Below are 19,908 nucleotides of genomic sequence, written 5' to 3'. Positions count from 1 at the left end.
GATTCCGCGGAACTGACTTGCCGTATATATATATATATATATATATATATATATATATATATATATATATATATATATATATATATATATATATATATATATATATATATTCATGTTTGTTTTAATTAACCGAAAGCTTGAATTATCCCAGCTGGAATTACCGGGAGATTCTGACACGTAAACGAGTTAACAGGGTAAATGAAATGCCAGCTCATCTTCGGGCTCATCGTTGTGCTGAGCTTGGAGGGTGAAAAGAACGTGGTCAGGGCCGGTACAGCTATCTAGCGGACAGAAATGCCCACTAAAATTCCGCAGCAGTCATCGTGCCATTCCTTCGGACTACTACAATTCGTTCGGGAGGAGATTCTTCACACTTTTATTTACTTTATGCACATCTATTCCCACTTGGCAAAGCTGTGCGAAAAATAAAAAAAAAGTAGCCTCTATGCGCCTTGTTACGCGTCTCATTATAACGGCTACGTTAGGATCCATTCTGTGATATACGTCGTCCGCAGCTCCACTCACTTGGACGGTTCCGACAAGAATGAACGCGTCAAAGATGATGCTTATTCCGGCCAGGCCTAGCGCGATGTACTTCGACGTGTCAGCACCCACTGCAAAAAAGAAACATAGAGTCGCGCATTATTTCAATTTTTACACGCTGAACTATATTTAATCGTAAGTGTTGTGGTTTCGTACGTCAACGCTATCGAGGTTGAGGATCCCAGACCCTTAAGTTCTCTTTTTCTTTCTCCTGAGAAATCGATCCCCTTTCTAACTTATTTGTCTCAAAACGCGTGTCAATGCGCGCATTCGTGGTTACACATGCATCTTCAGGCAGTGCAGTATTTGAACAAAGAAACAAAAAAAAAAAAACAAACAAACAGATAGACAGACAGACAGAAACAAACAACCGGTGCGAACCTTTCTGCCCACAACAGCACTCAAGCAAAATTCGAGTCGGGACTCGGAATACATGGTTCTCAGAACGCAAGTGAGGTTGGTCGGCATGCTGACTTTGGCTTGACTACTAACGTAATGCTTGCTTACGCCAACGTGGCTGCATTGTCTGTATACACGTTTCATGCGAACATTTACTCGCCGTCGGAAATCCAAGGCACACTAACTATGGCTCTAAAGAGAAACCCCAGCTGATCTCTTGAAAGTATGAACGAATTAGCGTCTCAATTAGTTTCCCTCCCTTGATACAGCGCCGATGCAGGGAGAAAAGGTGGGCGTCGCCTTTGCCAAACGACGACCTGTCATATTTAGCCAAATCAACTCGGAAATCCAAGTTAGTTGAACGGTCGCTCACCAAACTTGCTCACGTCGTGTACATCGGGAACATAGGCGAACCAGGCCTGCCGGCTGAGTTGTCGCCTTATCTCCGGCTTCAGCACGTAGGTCACGTTGAAGGCGTTGATAAACTGCGTCACAGGACACGAGTTGCGAACTAAACATTTTTGCTGTATATATGTAACCGCTGTGGACATCCGAGAATCGACGACAAATGCCGCTCACCTGCGGTAATGAAGCGACGATACAGGCGATTACTAAAGATTCTGTTCCAAAAGACCATAATGCGTTGCATACATAGCAGTCAACGCTGTGGAAGCTAGGCAAGAAGTTCGGTCAAAAAGCTTATTACTCCACGCCTCCATCCATGCTTCGCTGCGCACCAATAGCGTTCGCTCGTGCGAGCATCCACATAAGGCTCCTCGCGACGGGTTGCAAATAAAAAACCCGAAAAGAACAACAAAAATAAAAATGATCCAAAACAGCGCATTAGATAGCCGTATACCACAGTGTGTTTGTTTCTAAGGATTAGAACTTCTTTCATTGAATACTGAGCCTATATAAGAACAATTGCCCACATTTGCGGTCAAAAGACATCGAACTATATCCAAGTGCGAACGAAGCCACTGCAAGAAGCCTCTCTAGCCTCCACATCGTTGACTGCTATGTGTGGAACAAAGTATAAGTACTTTCAAGCGATGTGCGTTTACACGAGTGATCAGCAGCGTCGTGCCATTGAAAGTGCGCCAGAGATATGATTCGCGTGAGGTTAGCTTTGTCTTCAAGCGTGCAGATTTCATCAAGCTCGCGTTTGGCAATTCTTAAAAGCTACTGCCGCACAGGAAGGACATCTCATGGCTTTATCCGACAAATGGTCTGCCAAAATTCGTGATGAGGTCATGCACGATATATCTAAAGCCACGATCAAACCGACATGCCGTACTCATTCCATGTCAACGAAATGCTACACTGCGTCTGGTCAGGTGTCTCACATTATGCCATTCGCGTCATTGAAAGCAGCCGCTCAGGTATTATCCTGTCCAGTGTATTACGTTCTGCGACTCGAGCACGAAGTCGTGGTTTCGACTCCTGGCCGCGTCGGCCGCATTTAGATGGGGGCGAAATGCAAGAACACTTCACAATTAAGCCATAGCTCTAAACTGTGGCGTTTTGCATAACCACAGTGTCGCATCAATCAATCAATCAATCAATCAATCAATCAATCAATCAATCAATCAATCAATCAATCAATCAATCAATCAATCAATCAATCAATCAATCAATCAATCAATCAATCAATCAATCGTAGCTCCACCTGAAGACCTCTCGCTCTGTTCGTACCGTAGTTCAGCCTTTGCGTAAATCGCGAAGCGTGGTGGCCACATAGTGCGTAATTTCGATGGAAGACGTGTCCCGCGAAGCCTACGAAAGCATTTTTGAGCTGAGACAAACTGCCCTCGCGATATACTTTGTGAAAGACTCCGACACGGGAAATTCGCCTAGCGAAGGACGCTTTCACTTGCCGGAGCGTTTTCACATCTTCAAAGCACAGGTGGAGAATGAGAAAGACAATCGACGCGAAGTTTTCCCAAGATTTTTGTTTGCGTTACATTCAGGCTACACTCGTGGTCACGTCGTCTTATATACTAGCTTACCAGGCATGCGACAACGATGGCGATGGCCTCCCTCGAGGAGACAAGGCACATGTCAGGGAGCTCCTGCGAGTAGTTTCAGTTTGTTGCACATAAGGTTACAAATGTTGATTATACATACATACATACAGAGGGAGGTCCCTGAGTCGACAGACGTACTGCTGAGGAGACGTCCCGTTAGTAGACTAGAAAACTAAAATACACAGCAGCTATACATAAGTACAAGAAACAGCGTATTGCTGGAGTCGCTAGCTTACACACAAAAAAAAAATATTCTTAATGACATGAAAAAATATCGTCAGAAACGGTAACCAGTGGAATGATTACATCGAGTGCGAAGTTTGCGGAGGTTTGATTTAAATCTGTAAAAGTCACATGGTATCTTAACATGAGATGGTATACACATATTCATATAAATTTTTAAACAGTTCCCCTATACATGTTGGCATACTTGTGGTTACTTGTGTGCTTCAATGTATGAAACGACGTTTTGTTAACAAATTAACTGAAACGCCTATGCGTTTCCCCGCAATGTTCGGGAATTAATATCTCGATACTGGTGTCATCCTGAGGATTCGTTCCAAATGGATCCGCCTTGCGAACTACACGGCTAGAACTTGTAAATTGCAATGAGGTCCGTAAGGTAAGTAGTTAAAAACTTAGCTAGTGAATTTTTGTTAATTAGTCGATTATGCATTTCAAATTTTTGTGCATGTCCGCCTCTTCGAGCAGCCCAGCTCATGAGCGTGAACTGTGTACAGATAGGCAGCCTCTATATACAGAGCAATTTCCGCAATTACGTGTGTAATTAGCAAAGTTATGGTAATTAACTTTCTAATTATCAACATTAGGTGGACCTATCCCAACGATTAAATTATGAACAACAGATTTCATGTGGAAGCTACGCGAACAATTAGTTCCTGTTGGCAGGCTCCTTGAAACCGAAACTGGCTGGAAAAGGAGCGCCTGTGTCGTTGATGGGCCCTGAAATGGCATGGCGTTGGGCGTGGCGCCCAACGGAATGAAGAAGTAAATTTGGCGGATTGCCGGCATTGAAGCGCTAGGCCAACGCCGCAGACAGCAAAGAGACGCAAGCTGCTCGCGGAGCCGGACCGGTGTTGACTTCGGAGTCGTGACGAAAGGCGGGGGGCCGGTGACATCGACGACACAGACGCTCTTTTTCCAGCCAGTTTCGGTTTCCAGGAGCCTGCCAACGGGAACTAATTGTTCGCGTAGCTTCCACATGAAATCTGTTATTCATAATTTAATCGTTGGGATAGGTGCTGTCGAGGACGGGCCCCAAAGTACTCATTTGCTGCAGTGTAGCCACCTATTGTTGATAATTAGAAAGTTAATTACCACAGCTTCGCTAATTACGCACGTAAGTGCGAAAATTGCTCTGTATCTAGAGGCCACCAATCTGTACACTCGAATGGTAAACATAACGTTACCGGTATTTGTATTTTCCCAATTTTAAAAATTTGTTGCGGCTAACACAAAACACCCTGTACAGTTTCGTGAACACACATTTACCTTGCGCTTGAGTCTGTATGGTTATAAATATAAAATTAGCATAGCCTAAAGGAGGCATCCGGATCTGCGAGTCGACATAGCATTGCCACACAGAGACAAAGGGAGATCACAGCGTTACCTAAAAGGCTGACGCGAAAACGTTAATTTACAATTTTCATCAGCGTCGGTCGAGTGACTGCTCCATGTACTGCATCGAAGGCGTAACAGAACTATTAACTTACGAAGCGGCTTCCGCTCAGGGAAGAACTTGTAGCGACGGCCTTCGAAACACAGGGGCTTGTCAGGCTTCTCTTCTTCTTCTCTTTGCGAATGGCACGTGCCGTGTTCTACTCGGATTCCGTCGTCTTTCTCCTTTTCACTGCTGACTGATATTGTTGCTATTCATTCTTCGAACACAAACTCCTCCGGCCGACCGTCCTGCTTTTCTCACATTAAAAGGTTTCTCTCCATCTTTATGTAAACTTTCGTCGCAGACTCCTGTTAACCTCGCGCTCCCTTTTTGCTTTCACCGAGTGCAGGCCTAGCCAACCTGGCTCAGTCCTGGTTAACCTTCCTGCCTTTCATTTATCATTCTCATTTTCTATTTCTACAACATGGTGTAACAGCTACCTACCACCAAAATAGACGGTTAGCCTAGTGTGCAACACGGCAATCACCCCAACCATCGGGCACCAGTTGTGGGAAACAGATATTTATTAGGAGAGTATAGCTGAGAGGTCGGCCTGAACTAATTTTCCTGCCTGGTTGGGGTAGTGGGAAAGGGCAACAAAAGAAGAGGGAGAAAGTGATTATGATGGTGGCGGCGACGATGTAGGGAATTGGAATGCCCCAATTTCCTAAAAAAATGATAACTGTCTTTTCACAGCCCGATTCATGGCCGATACCCTAGGTTGGGTCGCGCCATTTCACTGAAGAACAAGAATAGGAACAAGAATAAGAAAAAGTATGGTCATAAAAGGCCACGGTGACACCAGGGGATGTATTTTGGGATGATCATTGTTGGCCATGCTATCGCCTCGGCCATCATGCGCGCGCTGATTGGCTGGTTGAGCAAAACCGGATGAGCTGATTGGCTGGTTGAGTCATACGTCACGCGAAGGCGATAGTATCGCCGAAAGTGATCGTCCGAGAATACGTCTCTAGCTCTATTAAACGATTCCTCGTTAATCAAACCACAAAAAGCAATTATAGTACATACAGGGATGCATATGTAGTATTTTTTTTCTTTCCCCAATGTAGAGATAAGGACAACTCACACTAAGTCTAATAAATATTTACTTCAAGGACAAATTGGAGTCACAGGAACACACCACATGTACGGTTGCACATATATAAACATAATCATAACAATAATAACGTTAATCATAGTTATTTCACCGTACTCTGAGAGTAAAAGGGCTGTTTTTTTATCTCAGGAGAAATGCAGTTAGCTCTATTCACTGCTTATAATTAATACTTTCATGTGGAGCTACATTAATGTTGCCTTCACGAACGTTCATGAAACATTCTACTTGTTTCGGGGTGCTGCCAGAATGTTCTTCGTGGTCGTGTAAAACGACAATGGCTGTGTATTACGCAAACAAAGGGCTTCATTAACAAAACTCCGGCTTTGTGAACACTATAGGGCGACGCCCATCGCCGATCATGTGCGTTGACTAAAACGACGTGTCCAATACGCAGAAGCCAGAAGCACACGCTGCAGTATCTGAAGGGTTATTGTTTTTGATGCACGAGTTTGCACACGTAAGCGTACAATGCTCAGCAACAGCGACAGTTCTTCACGCCGCACTGTACGGTATAGACAGCATAAATCTGCGCGTTACAAAGTATTCGTGGTCACGTAGGTATCACGCACGTATTCACGCTCCCGTATTGTGAGAAGCCGGGTTGTCGCGTAAACATCTACTCGTATAGTAAAACGATCGTGTACCGTGATGCTGACGCAGTGCGCACATCTCATGCCTCGACTTGCAGAAAGAGCTCTGAGGCCGCTGGCGTCATGGGTGTTTAAAGTTAAGACAGAACCAGCAGATCTAGAATACGACTGCGCAGCTGGAATCCAGGTGCTCCAATCGAGTGGAAGCAACGAATTTGCGCAAGCATCGAGCCCAACACTGCCTCAGTTAGGGGAGGCAGGCCGTCAGGTAGACTATAATAGCAATGTATTAGCAGTGAAAACACAGGTCAATCATATAAGTAGAAAAAGTTCAAGCACAACATATTCAACCAGTGTGCTTATCCGGAGTATCTGGTGAGGATTGATCCTTCATCCTGCGGCTTATTAAGACAATTATTCCCAGCTTCTGACACTGGAAAAAAGAAGGAAGAAAAACAGTTGGAATTAACCTGGGTAAAGCGCGTCGCTATAGCGCTTCAGTAGTCAATCAATATTCGTATCTAAAAATAAAATGTGGCTCGTTTTATTACAGTTTGAACATGAGCCTATTTTGTTTCTAAAATTAATGCAATCATAAAGTGACGTCACTTAGAGCTGGTGACGCCACGGCTGCTGTCACGTGGTCGACGTGGCTGTGCAAGTTGCTTTGCATTCTCGAAGGGCCACTTGTACTCAAGTCTGTCGTTCTTTATGACACCACTCCTGAAAATACCCTTGAAATGAATAACAATACACTCATTTCCCATTATAAAGAAATTATCTCACCATCTTTACGACTTATCTGAGAGCTGCAGGAGCCGTAAAGCTCTGCCATGAACAACAAGGAAATGGCTATCTGTCATGTCAGCGTCAGCATATAGCATATCGGCGTAGGAAGCGTATCGTAATAATCGATTTGTTTATACTGCACGAAGTGCGACGACTGGTACACCTCTAAAGTTTCAAACCCGCGTAAGCACGTGCTGATTTCTATAGCACTCCGTTTATGTAGAATCTCAAATGGTGCGATTGCCGAACGCAAATGGCGATTCAGGCTCATCGCTGCATTTAGATGAAAAAAAAAAAAGAAGCACATTCTGCAATGAAAGGGCCTTTGCGTTCGAGCACGTGGATCTACTATACGGGGCGGTCATTTTTAAATTTCACGGAATTTTTTTTAAGAAATCAGCTGTTGCAGATAAGTTAATTCTGGTCCTCGAACTGGATATTTAAGGAAGGCGGACATTACTTGCATGTGAAATCTAAACACATATTCAACTAATTAAAAAGAATCCCTAATTAACTTTTTACTTAATCGCATTGTGGCACACATGGAAATTTACAAATTCTAGCCGGTCAGTTTAAAAGGCACATCCCCTTGGAATTAATCTCCAGAATGATACCAGTTGAGAGATATGCGCCATCGAACTCGGCGTAAAAATGCGCTGTTGTTGCGCGTACTTTTTAACAAAACGGCTCTTTTATGCACAGAAGCACGAAAGTAACTGGCATGCCCGTGTATTTTGTCGCACCCCCCCCCCCCCCCCCCCCACTTTGGGATATAATATCTCAAAATTAGTCTCGCCCTGCAAATTTATTTCAAGCAAATACGTTTTGCGAGCTTGCCTCGGCTACAATTCGAAAATTACAGTAATTCGTAATTGCAGTAATTACAGTAGTAATTACAGTATTGCCATAAAGTAATTAACTGCGAAGTGAATTAGTGAGTTGTTGTTAATTAGAGTAATATGTGTTTCGTTTTTCGTGCTAGTAATGTCCACCTCTTCGAATAATCCATTTCAGGTACAAGAATTATGCTAACTGCCACAGGCGATTTTAAAAAATTCCGTCAAAGTTAAACATGATCACCGCGTATAGTCAGCTTCTTGCAGAACGTCTGTAAAGGGACCGTAATGTAAAATAATAATAATAATAATAATAAAAAAAAAAAAAAAAATAATAATAATAATAATAATAATAATAATAATAATAATAATAATAATAATAATAATAATAATAATAATAATAATAATAATAATAGCTGAGTTTTGTGAGTAAATTACCCTTCTGCAATAAAAACAAACAAACAAACAAACAAACAAAACAAGCCACTGCTGCCAAGAGATGAGGCTTGGTATAAGCAAGAAAAGAAGCACAAATGATGGACAGGTGGCAACGCAACGTTTGAGTTCCTGCACCAGCTCGCTGCTATGACGTCATGGATTTCAACAGCATATGCTAGGGCCTGATTAATTTTTTCTTCGGTAAAGGTGCACTACGTTGTATTCTAATGGACCCAAACATTGAGCTTAGCAAGCTGCAAGAAATTTCGCATTGCCACAACGGCCCAACTGCGAAAAAAGAAAATATGTTGAAATCCGTGACGTCACACTGACGTACTGGAGCGGAACTTTCTGTGCGGTATTAAAAAGAAAATGAAAATTTGACAATCACATGATCTTTTGTTAAGCAAGCTGTAACTCAGAATTAACGAAAATAGAATTATTAAATAACTTTTTTGGGGGGAGGGGGCGAGTCTAGACTGATTTATTGTTTCCTATTAGTGTGACCTTAATATAAACCGCGTTCCTGTTGTTTTAGGGCGTAACTTTTTGCCACTGAGCTGTACACCATGTTAAACAAACAGTTACACACACAATCCACACTCTTCAGCGCACATAGGTGGCATAGCTAAAGGAAGCATGTGGATTTAAAAAAAAAGTGTTATACCCCCACAGTCGCAACATTTGAAAATTTTGCGTACAGCGTCGAACGTATAACGTGTCGCTGCATCCATCACAGCCATATTTGTCCTTTTTTTCCAGGCACTAGACCTTGTAAACAGTGAAAGACATATCGGTGACTTAATTGAGGCGCAGAAATTGTGGATTTAATGCTTTGTGTGGTATACTTAATGTCAAATTTGTTCCTACATAATTGTAACGGAAGCACACTTAAATATTTGGCCGATGTTTACCCTAACGAATCTATGTAAAAGCTTCAAACCAAGGCCTAAAGAAGTACAGCATGGCGGGGCCAGTCGGGAGAACTGCTCGTTTCTCAACTTTCAAAGCTGGTAATACGCACAGGTTTTTCTCACCTTAACGACGGCCCGCATTATGACGTAACCGAAGTGAAGAAACTGCCGCACCGTCTGCGACAGAAGAAGGTGAGGATGTACGTGAGCAGATTGATTTGTAAGATTTCAAAGGGCACTAAAGATTTAAAAAAAAAACTAGATCAGTTGTTATTGGTAAGTTGTATTATTAAAAGCTATACTTTCCTTAAAGTCGCGGTAAGGGTTCATTATTAAAACAGAAAGTTAAGAGAGTAGTTTCACATTTTGAAATTCGCACCGAAACCTCAGCGCTCGTACGTGAGCGTGACGTCACGGATTTCAAAGTATCTTTTCGCATTTGGGCCGTAGTGGCTCAGCAAACTTTCTCGAAACTTCTAAACTTCAATCTTTCACTCCATTTCAGTACAATGCAGTATACTTTTATCAATAACAATTTACTGCGAAAATTCCCTAATGTGAGTTTTCAGAAAGTGCGCAAGCATTCTTTCCAGTCGCTCATATGTATATAGTCATCATCATAAATCTCAGTAGTCATACGTAGTCATATTCATATATACCCCTATAGGGCCCCATGCATACCCCATACCATGCATACCCCATGCCTAGCATCGTGTCACGCATTACAGACAGGCGGACAGATTTCCGAGTGAAGTATAGCTCTAGAATGCTTGCGCCCGAACGGATGTCGTCAGAGCCCATGACGTCAGTGCCCATGACGTCACTGTGAGATGGTGCGGGAACTTCGAGGTATAGGATCGCCACCTGCTTTTCGTATTTTGCGTTTTTTCTGACCTTCTTTAGCGGTAAAAATGACTTTCTTGGTCTAGGTTGCTCACTATAGAGTTCTGCAGCTTCTACAGTGTAAGCTTTCAAAGCCACGATGCTTTCGCAAATTTCACGCGGAAGCAAATGACCTTTTTCTCTCTTCCAAGATGTATCGAAAATTAACTTAATTGGAGCGACTCAGTTTCACAGCTCGTTCTATCTCGAGGAATACGTATGCGACGAGAGTCTTCCTATATAGAGTGGCACTTGCAGGAGGCGGTGCAGCGCGTTCATTATTATTTTCTTGAGAAACACGATGAGCGCCAAAACTTGATGGTTGAATGCAACACGCAACGATAATAACATAACCACGCACCGCATACGCACAACACACACTCGGCAAATTTTTTGCTGAGGGTTCCTGCGGAAGTCGAGGATATTAAGGCGGCTGATTCTTGTATGTAGCGTTGCTACGTTTCTAAAGTTGCTTAAACGGCACTTGAACATGGACAAGCACTCAAAGGAACCATGATGGAATAGACGAACCGGGAAGCCTCAATCAGGTGCCAACGTTTCGATGACTTTAGTCGCTGGCATTGTTACGTGGGGAATATGTAGCTGCAAATGGATGGCACCGGCAGCATAGTAGCGAGGAAAGATAAGTCGCTGCTTTCTTTCTTTCTTTCTTTCTGTATCTTTCTTCTCTCTCTCTCTCTCCTTATATATATATATATATATATATATATATATATATATATATATATATATATATATATATATATATATATCTGCAGCAGACGCATGCGACATCAAGAAAACATTGCCCGGAAAACACTACGTGCACATAGACTTGGCGTACTACTATTAGCGATAAGTGAATATGAAACGGGCAGACGCTCTACTTCCATGTGGGGAACAGAAACGTTCAGTAATTGCCACGGTTGCCGTTTTCCTTTGTTTCATATTGACTTTGCGTTACCGGCCGGCGATGCGCGGCGTTTACATAACAGTCGAGCAATAAAGATTCTTACGGGTGGCTTCAGGAAAGCGCTGACCAAGGTTTCCTGCAAGAAGAAAGGTGTACCTTGGTTAGCACTGCTTTTCAACTTAAAATGTTCGCGAGAAGAAACAAGACCAACATAACATATTTTGTACGTCACAAAAGTATGCCATGCAGGATGTTTCGACGAAGACCTTAAGGAATACTTAAAATAGCCGTTTTGAAATAAAGGGGCGATTCCTTCGGAGGCTTGCCGTCAGTGGTAGCGACCGTGAGGTGAGGGGCGATACATGCAATTAGTAGCTAATCAACAAAAATATATCAATTATCTTTTAAACTATTGGCTTCAGCGGGCTCACCGTAATGGGGAAATTGAAACGAGCTCTCCATACAAGCCATATAGACTTTCTGATCTAGAAAAATTCGATTACCCGCGGAATTGTGGCACAACGAAATTCGGCTATCATAGCGCACGAAACCGAAACAGGGCGGCTGCAGCGAGCGCGAAACCGCACCCCTCGAGGCAACGTTCTGCTTACGTCACCCTGGGCTTTTCTTTTTAAATTCAGTGTTGCGCGAAGAATATAGTTCTATATTTGTGATAAATTGCTAGTAACGACAGACACCTCTTTAACGAGCCGTAGCTGCGGATCTGTATGCTTCTGTTTTTGCTTGCGTGTTATATTTTAAGAACTCTGATTGTCACCCAAGGCACCAATGCTTACTCAAGCACATGTATTTCTGGAGTGCATATGAGAAACCGAAACAATTTGATGTTGTTGCAAGGAGTAACAGTGTTACGAGTGTGCCTCTCAATGCCATTAAAAGAGTTAAATACCAATACAGTTCTTTTTTGTCTATTCAAACTACATGAAATTATACTGATCCAACGCAGATGTTGGAAATTAAATGAAGTCAATTTTTATTGAGTAATTTGCTGAAAGCTGCGCGTAGAATTGTTTTTAATCTCATGCAACATTTATATTTTTGCACCTTCAAGCTGTGCATGCCCCCTCCCCCTTTATGGCATTTAAAAACGAAAATGTATTTAAACATGATTTGAAATATAGTGAGAAGATGGTGGCTTGAATTGGCTGCAGAGGCTACATGTCTGTAACCATTTCTGTGCTCTTGCTTCTTGAATTTAGAACTGGAGTCTCACCTCCCTCGTTTTTTCCTCGTCTTCTGCTGTCTGAGTTTTAGATAATGGCCGTGCTGATTCGTCGTAGATGGTGTCTTTTCGGAGTAGCCCCTGTGATGCAGAAAATAGAACGCTTATGAGACCTAACTATAACTATGCTTGCGGATAATTTTCTCGTTTCTTTTTTCTTTCAAATTTTCTGTTCTTTCTCTCTCGCCGATATATATATATATACAGGAAAATGAGATCAGCCGGAAAGAATTTGAGAGCTTGTTCACCCCCCTCCCCTCTGTTCTTTTTCCAGAATAATGCGAAGTGCCCCCCCCCCCCCCCCTCCGAAGTCGTACCGACCCGGTCATGCTGATTGTTCGCCGCTGTGAAGACCTGTCGGCTGCTGTCGGCTGCTGTGTAGCCAGGGCTTGTCTCGTCGTTATCCGTGATGTTGGCATTAGCGAGAGTTGGGGCACGTGATGTCAGGCTTACGTCGTCGGATACGTGCAGGTTGCTCGGGACGTACTCTGTTCTTTTCTGCGTAATCAATTTAGGTGGTCCTTCTGTATGACCGACAATAGAACTAACGAACCAACAAAGAAAAGGTAAGAGAAAAAGAAAGAGGCTCTTCTCACACAACTTGCGCTGAAAGGACTTGCGATAGAAAGCTCAGGTCTTCCTTGCGTGCGGGGCCGCTCATCTGTTTCTTCGTAGCTTAGCGTAATAGCCTTATTATTATTATCAGTAGTAGTAGTAGTAGTAGTATCATCATCATCATCATCTACACGCTCTCACTCATCAATAGCCACTTCAGGCGCTTGTTGGCGAAGAAGCGCTAACGAGGCGCAGATAACTACGTATAAGGAGATACTATGTGTCTAAACAATACTTCTGTTGGCTGCGGCGCGGTATTGCCAGGCGGTCTTGCGCGCGCTAAAGCGAATGACGGCTATTGCATCCGAGATTTCGGTGCGAACTTCCATGTTTTTTTCCACTCTTTCTTTCTTACTATATTTTTTGGGGGTCAGACATGCACAATCAAGATGCTTCGGACAAGGATAACACGAACTAATGCAAACACTCAGTATAACTTGCCATGGAGAGTGAAACGCAAGATGTGCGCACATCTCGGAGGCATATATGACGAACTAGATGCTTCACGAATGATTTCAAACACTAGGTAACGCGCTATAGCGAGCAAAATTACGTGGGCACACAATGAGGGCTTACGCGGATGACCCGGGGTCTAGTGTAATTGGCCGAAGCCATGCCGACAACGAAATCGGCTCCGAGGTCGCAGTAGTGCCATACGCATCCAGAATCCAGTAGTTCAGGGATGCCCTGCGCATACACGCATGAAGGTTTGTAAGCCATCAGGAAGACCCAGGATGATGAAACGGAAGTTTAGTTGGCGCGACAAACAAACAAACGAACAAATAAAAGACAAACCGACAAATACACACGCACGCACGCACGCACGGACGGACGGACGGGCGGCTAAGGCATAAGTGCTTTATTTTTGGTATTGTGCGGCTCAGTGAAAAGCATGATGGCAGACATATCACTAATAAAAACATTGTAGCAAACATTTCCCTGTGCGTTACAGTCATGTGGACTTCACTGTCCGGACTCACTTGCATTGAGCCAAAAAATATGAACGCGTCAAAGATGATGCTTATTACGGCCAGGCCCAGCATGGTGTAGTTCGACGTTTGAGAGCCCACTGCAAAGAATGAAAAAAACAAAACATTTATTAACAAAAAAAAACAATAACCTAGTTGCGTCACCATCATTGTCTACATCTTGTAATGCTGTCTGCTACAAACACACGGACAACAGAACTAGAAGTGGACAGGTCGCCCGCGTCCTGTCCACTTCTACTTCTGTTGTCCGTGTGTTTATAGCGCAGTAACCCCCCGTATCACAAGATGAACTTCCACCAACTAGCCCGGCTTGCCGCTCTACTGCATTGTTTACAAGAATGATTCTCCAATCTACACGGACGACTATTCCACGAAATCAGTTCCACGGAATCCCTCAGGGTGAGGTAAGGTTCATGAACAGAAATATTGTCGTCCACCCGAATATAGCATTCTGAGAACTTTCTGAGAGCTTACTGGGAAACTAGTATGGATTCTTCGTGTCTTCATGGTGAATTCAGGTGGATGATAATTTTTCCTCACAGAAAAATTATTATAGTAAATATTTAAAGGGCACTATGAGGCTTGCTTGTATTTCCTCTAGGGTTTCAAGATCTAGGGACTTCATTTAGTGCAAGAAATGAAGAGTCGGGAATATCATGTCAGTAGCCTTATATACTACTTAGCCGAACATCGAGTTACGGTGATGGCAGTAGTCCAGTGGGGTCCGATTTCGAAACCGTCATGACAGGTATGTTTGCGGGTTGTTAGGTACCATCTTGCTTGCCAACGTAACCGAGTAGGCAACATCAGTAGTACATCTTACACAAATAATTGTACATTTATGATTCCAATATGCGTTCACCTGCACCACAGGAGGACCTGGCCACAAATCTATCACAACAATATATTTAAATTCTTACCAGGCACTCGAAGGAGCCAGCACGAGTGAAGACTAGAAAAAGTACAACTGCAACTAGGCTAGTGGGGAAATGATAACAAATTAAGGTAAATGTTTCTCCTTTCTTTGTCTTTTGGCGCGTCAGCACTAGTTATGAAGACAGCAAAGACTGGTTTTCTCCGGTAATTATGGACATCTCAAGTCAAGCCTTCCATCAAAACGACTTCAGCAACCTACCCAATCAGCAACTTACGTAATCGTCAGCTTACCAAGGCTGCTCAAGTCGTGTACATCCGGAACATAGGCGAACCAGGACTGCCTTCTGAGCTGCACTTCTATCTCGGGCATCAGCACGTAGGCCACGTTGAAGGCATTGATGAACTGCGAGAAAGGATACCGATCTGCCAGCTGCTGGGTGCAACATTTGTCCTCTACATGCATATGTGTGGGGGGTGGGAGATCACTCCAGGCATGGTTGTGCGACCACAATTTAGTAATCAGCCATAAATGACTCGACGAATAATCAGCAAACCACACACTAAATAAAGGTGTAGCCCTAGATATGCAGGAGTGAAACGGCTGAGAGCCTCGGCTCATATTCGTCTTCGCGAAACATGAGCATACACAGATTAACTGAACCTGTATGCAGAAAACCCAGCTTTTCCCTTAAATTAGTGCTAAAAAAAGAAAAGATTTCGCGCTTCTCGCCGCTCTGTCATCGGCCAAATTTCTCGACAAGCTCAGATTTTATGGTCCAAATCGTTGTTTTAATACTTGGCACTGCTTCATGCCAGGCTATCTTATATAACATTTTAATTCGCCTTCATCTAAGTTTCTCGCTGTAAGTGATTTCCAATACATGGTGGCTATGACGTCACCTTGTCAAGTTTGTTTTAAGGAAAAGCAAGGTCTTCGAGGTAGGTTCCCTCTACCTGGGAATGCGATGTGGACATCATCAGAGGCACGGAAAAAAAGCAAATTCACATTCTTTTTCTTGACAAACTAGGCAAATGACCGTACAAAGTGTAATACGGAACGATCGGACCACAAAATGCTATCTTTATGCGAAATTTGAGCTAGAACGGAATAGCGGTAAGCGAGAGATAGTTTTGGTTATGATTTTAAAATCAAGGCGTACTTCTCTGTACTGCAACTCTAAAACGGCTTACCATGCAAACGATAGCGACAGCGGCTGCTTCCTTCGAAGAGGCGTCGCACATGTCAGGATGTTCCTGCGAGTAATACAAATGTAAACGTATCTTCAAGTTTACGCGAAAAATAGTGTTTCTACTGGCTATGTGTTATGAAGGCACTTTTACTGCAAGGAATATATACGAATGCCGACTCGCTGTCCGATTTGCGAAACACTTTACTCACTGCACTGAATTCTGGCCTTGCGCGCTATATTTAGAGCTCCGCTTATCAAGCATGTCACTCTGGACAATAACCTCAATTGGGCATAACTACGAAAACGCATCTGTTAGTTTGTGCGAGCTGATTGCGTCATGCTTGAGAACTGGGAGACACGGCGATGCGACAATGCCGCAGTGATTAAGGGATAATCAAGTATGTGCTGCTTGAAAATTTAGACACTGTACCAGCAGGAGTTCCACATACTGCAGATAACATGCCTGTCGGGTGCGTACCAGTATTTCCTGGGCTACACTTCGCAGCAATATTTCAGGAGACAGCGCTTGGCTCGCAGCTTCTTCTTTTTCTTGATGATGATGATGATGATGAACCTCTGTCATGGCTCGTACCCATTAGGGGGATACGAGCCATGACATCTTGACCTTGTTCCTAAGCAATGGCACGTACCCGCTACGATGAACTGGCAAAGTGATCTGATTGCGGCGAAAGAGAAATATAAGCAACAAAACAACAAAATAACGTGACAAAAAGTTAGGAGATAAAATGATAGATATCACTGCGGCTGTTATCTATTCTGCGGATCTATCTTATCTCTGTTGTGGATATATCTAATTTTTATCTTATTATTACATGCTCTCGCCTCTAACACTCCTTACATACCTCCTTCCCTCCCCCTTTGCTTAGCATTTTCTTTCCCCAGTCATGCAGTTCTTACCTTGTTATTGAGGTGGCACATCGAATTGATTTTCCAAAGTAGGCGGTGCTCATCGTGATAAGAGGAGGAAGATGAAGACCGAATGCAGAACACTGTTTCTCGCAGTGCCTCATTGCTAAGTGTTTTCCATGGGAGAGCATTTAGGTATGTTACCTTGTTCTGCCTTGAATGTAATACTCATTATTGCGATACAGCTGGTTCAATACCTGAACACGAATGACATGGCTCCACGCCTTACCGAGCCAGCGCTGAGCAGCTGAAATTATCATGTATACACGCTTGGTCCTATCAACTAAGCGCATTTGTCCGTTGATAATTTGAACGACGTTGTATATATTTGTACTCCTAGTAATCAAGGAGGCCGAATGGCAGAAGGTGTGTCACAATTGTACTTGTTACACGCAAGACCATTGTTAGAATTCCGATGTTTATGCAGTTCGAGCTTGTAGATGATTTACTTGTTTAAAGCAGTTTGTTTGACAATACGCGAATACACATGATTGTCATGGGACTCAGGCAAAAAGCTTTCATCTGATATAGATGGCTGATGAACGAGGAAACACGAAAGCAAGTTGACGTTTCCATGCAACAAAGTGCCGCTTACACGCCTTGTATTCTCCTGGATTTCAGAGGTTTCATGACATGTGCACAGTCACTTTGAGGCAGAGCGCCATTTTTACAGTCGTTTGTCTGGTAAGTTGGCGCGGTGGGGATGTGTTCCTTGTATTATTATGGAATAGTGCTTCCAGGCTTCGGGAATCGTATATCGTGATATTTGTTCAGATGACATAGAGACAACTAAGAAAGTAAGGTAAATTTTTCGGTATACCTTTATGAAATGTTGTGAACTTCTCCGTCTGCGTCCAGCTTCGACGATGAAACGCCTATAGTCTGCTGTCGATGTCTTTGCTCAGAAATCGAAAAGGTTCCGCGGTCATATTCTTGGACGTGGGACCGACTTAGTTGTCATCAACGAAAGTTTGTAATCGCGCGCTTGTGACCATCGCAGCTCGAATACCAATGAAATGTTCCCTTTCATGCTTGATTAGGACATAGAAATTCAAGTTACTGATCAGCACGTAAGATTTGAAGTTGCCCATGAGGGCCATGTTAAGCAATCAGTTTGGGTAATATCGCTTTCAGAGCGGCGTTAGCTGGCTAAGCCAGACTAAGGTGAATGGCGGGAAGAACGAAGCATTTTGATTGGATGATATTTTCACATGGCGTGATTCCTAAACGCATCGCCAAGATATCCGTCGTTCTAGTGCGGCACTAGACGTACCACCAGGCAAAATAATAGTATCCTTCAATACTGCCCCACGGCAACCAACCGCAGCACAGCCACAGCTACTGCGATACTTACTCTTAGCACAACTGTACATGCAGACCAGGTTCAGCAAGCCTAGACTACTCGCTACAGTGTCTTGTTTGTTGTATGTAGCTAAATTATGACTGAAATTGTTTTAGTTGTCAGTTTCGTCTAGTTTTGTTCGTCTTCCTGTCTTTGCAGCTGGCGTGAAAAAAAAGTTAGTCAGGAATAAAAACAACAAACCTTGGCCAGAAATTTAAATTAAAAGATGACCGACCCGGATCAGAAGGATGGTCGGCCTTCGTCTATCTCTGTCATCGGCCATCAGATACTGGTTATTAACCGACTCGGGATACTCAGCTGCACTTCTAGAAGGGCACATGCATTATTCATCAGATTACGATCTAACGCAAAGGAAGCGAACTGGCTTATGCTAGGCGCCAAAGGTCAGCACCGTAAGTAGCAGTGCCCTGTTATCGTCCTAACCAAGGGGAGGACGTTACGGTAGCAGAAAACACGAACTCTCTTTAACGCTGACGAAATTAGATCGGTGCGAATGACAGATTTGAGTTACGCTGTCTTGTGCTTCGTAGCTCATTAACGGCTGCAACGTGGTCATCGTGGTCGTGCCCGAAGTCAAGGTGTTCCTGCGCAGCCAGCAGTGGTTCCCTTACATTCCGGACGTACACAACGTGAGCTGGCTGGGTGCGTTGCTCGAGCGCTGTTTGTCTATGCCTGAGGTGCGGGTTGCAGCTCGTTTTTCCGATTGCTGGTGTTTACAACTATTCTGCCAGGAAAATCCGAAACTACTGGTGGGCAAGTGGTGAGCGACATGAACGATCAGTCAGTCTTTATAGTCCCGTACAAGAGGACAACGCTTGGTATTACTGACCGGAGAGCAGTAGTAGATGCAGCTGTCGCAGCACACGGCCACAGGTGCTGAGCTGGATTGGTAAACGCAATGTTTACGCAGCACGCGTACTAGTTATTGGTGCTATATTAGAATGTGGATGAAGCTTATAGACTAAAAAGATCTGGTGTGTAGCTAGCACTCGTCGTCAAAGAGGTGCCGGTGTCATGCGCCACAACACCATCTGAGTAGGGTTGCTTGAACCTCGACTTCGGTTGTACTTTTTCCAGATTTCGGCGCACTGACAGGCTTCTCCGTTCCCAAGTATTGGTCACATGAGTACCCTGCGTCTGAACTTTCATTTGACGACAGAGGGGAAAGACACATATAGTCGGCGGCAACTATAAAAATGCAGTGTAGAATACACCGCTGTCAAATACGAGTATAATTTGTATAGATGCGCCGGCCAATTGCGTTAGCTCATTTCCGTGACGACGTGGTGGAGGTGAACAAGTTTAAATATTGGCGTCCCTCGGGAACTACGTTTTGGAGTGCCAAGGCGCGGAGAGCAGGTGCAAGGCGGTTTCGTGGGTGGAGCTTAGGATGAATTCTTAGGTTGTCGCCGAATATAGCTGACTTCATTATTGAAACACGACCCTAAACGACGACAGCGCTAAATTTACAATTTGTCTCCCGCGCAGTGAGCCAAGATTCGTCGGAGTACATCACGGTTGGGCTGGCTGGTGCGAGCATCTTTTTCGACTTGCTCATGTTTGGTGGTTGCGTCAC

The 19,908-nt window shown here is 43.7% G+C and overlaps 1 protein-coding gene across 1 annotated transcript in view; it reads right to left on the bottom strand.

Annotated features, from left to right (window-relative positions):
* Positions 1-16,595, bottom strand: part of LOC142585670 (uncharacterized) — a 33,805-nt gene extending 17,210 nt beyond the window's left edge. Inside the window, exons 1-12 of the mRNA XM_075696606.1 lie at positions 16,521-16,595; positions 16,044-16,106; positions 15,144-15,255; positions 13,968-14,056; positions 13,564-13,674; positions 12,694-12,870; positions 12,364-12,453; positions 11,233-11,265; positions 9,458-9,511; positions 2,952-3,014; positions 1,316-1,427; positions 526-614 (exon numbers count right to left, since the gene is read on the bottom strand). Coding sequence (XP_075552721.1) covers positions 526-614; positions 1,316-1,427; positions 2,952-3,014; positions 9,458-9,511; positions 11,233-11,265; positions 12,364-12,453; positions 12,694-12,870; positions 13,564-13,674; positions 13,968-14,056; positions 15,144-15,255; positions 16,044-16,094 — 981 coding nt within the window. The 5' untranslated portion in view covers positions 16,095-16,106; positions 16,521-16,595. The remainder of the gene's footprint in view (positions 1-525; positions 615-1,315; positions 1,428-2,951; positions 3,015-9,457; positions 9,512-11,232; positions 11,266-12,363; positions 12,454-12,693; positions 12,871-13,563; positions 13,675-13,967; positions 14,057-15,143; positions 15,256-16,043; positions 16,107-16,520) is intronic.
* Positions 16,596-19,908: the final 3,313 nt, after the last annotated feature.

This window comes from Dermacentor variabilis, chromosome 6, assembly GCF_050947875.1.
Source record: "Dermacentor variabilis isolate Ectoservices chromosome 6, ASM5094787v1, whole genome shotgun sequence".
NCBI lineage: Eukaryota > Metazoa > Arthropoda > Arachnida > Ixodida > Ixodidae > Dermacentor > Dermacentor variabilis.
The sequence above is the reverse complement of the archived record's forward strand: the minus strand, read 5'-3'. Positions and strand labels throughout refer to the sequence as shown.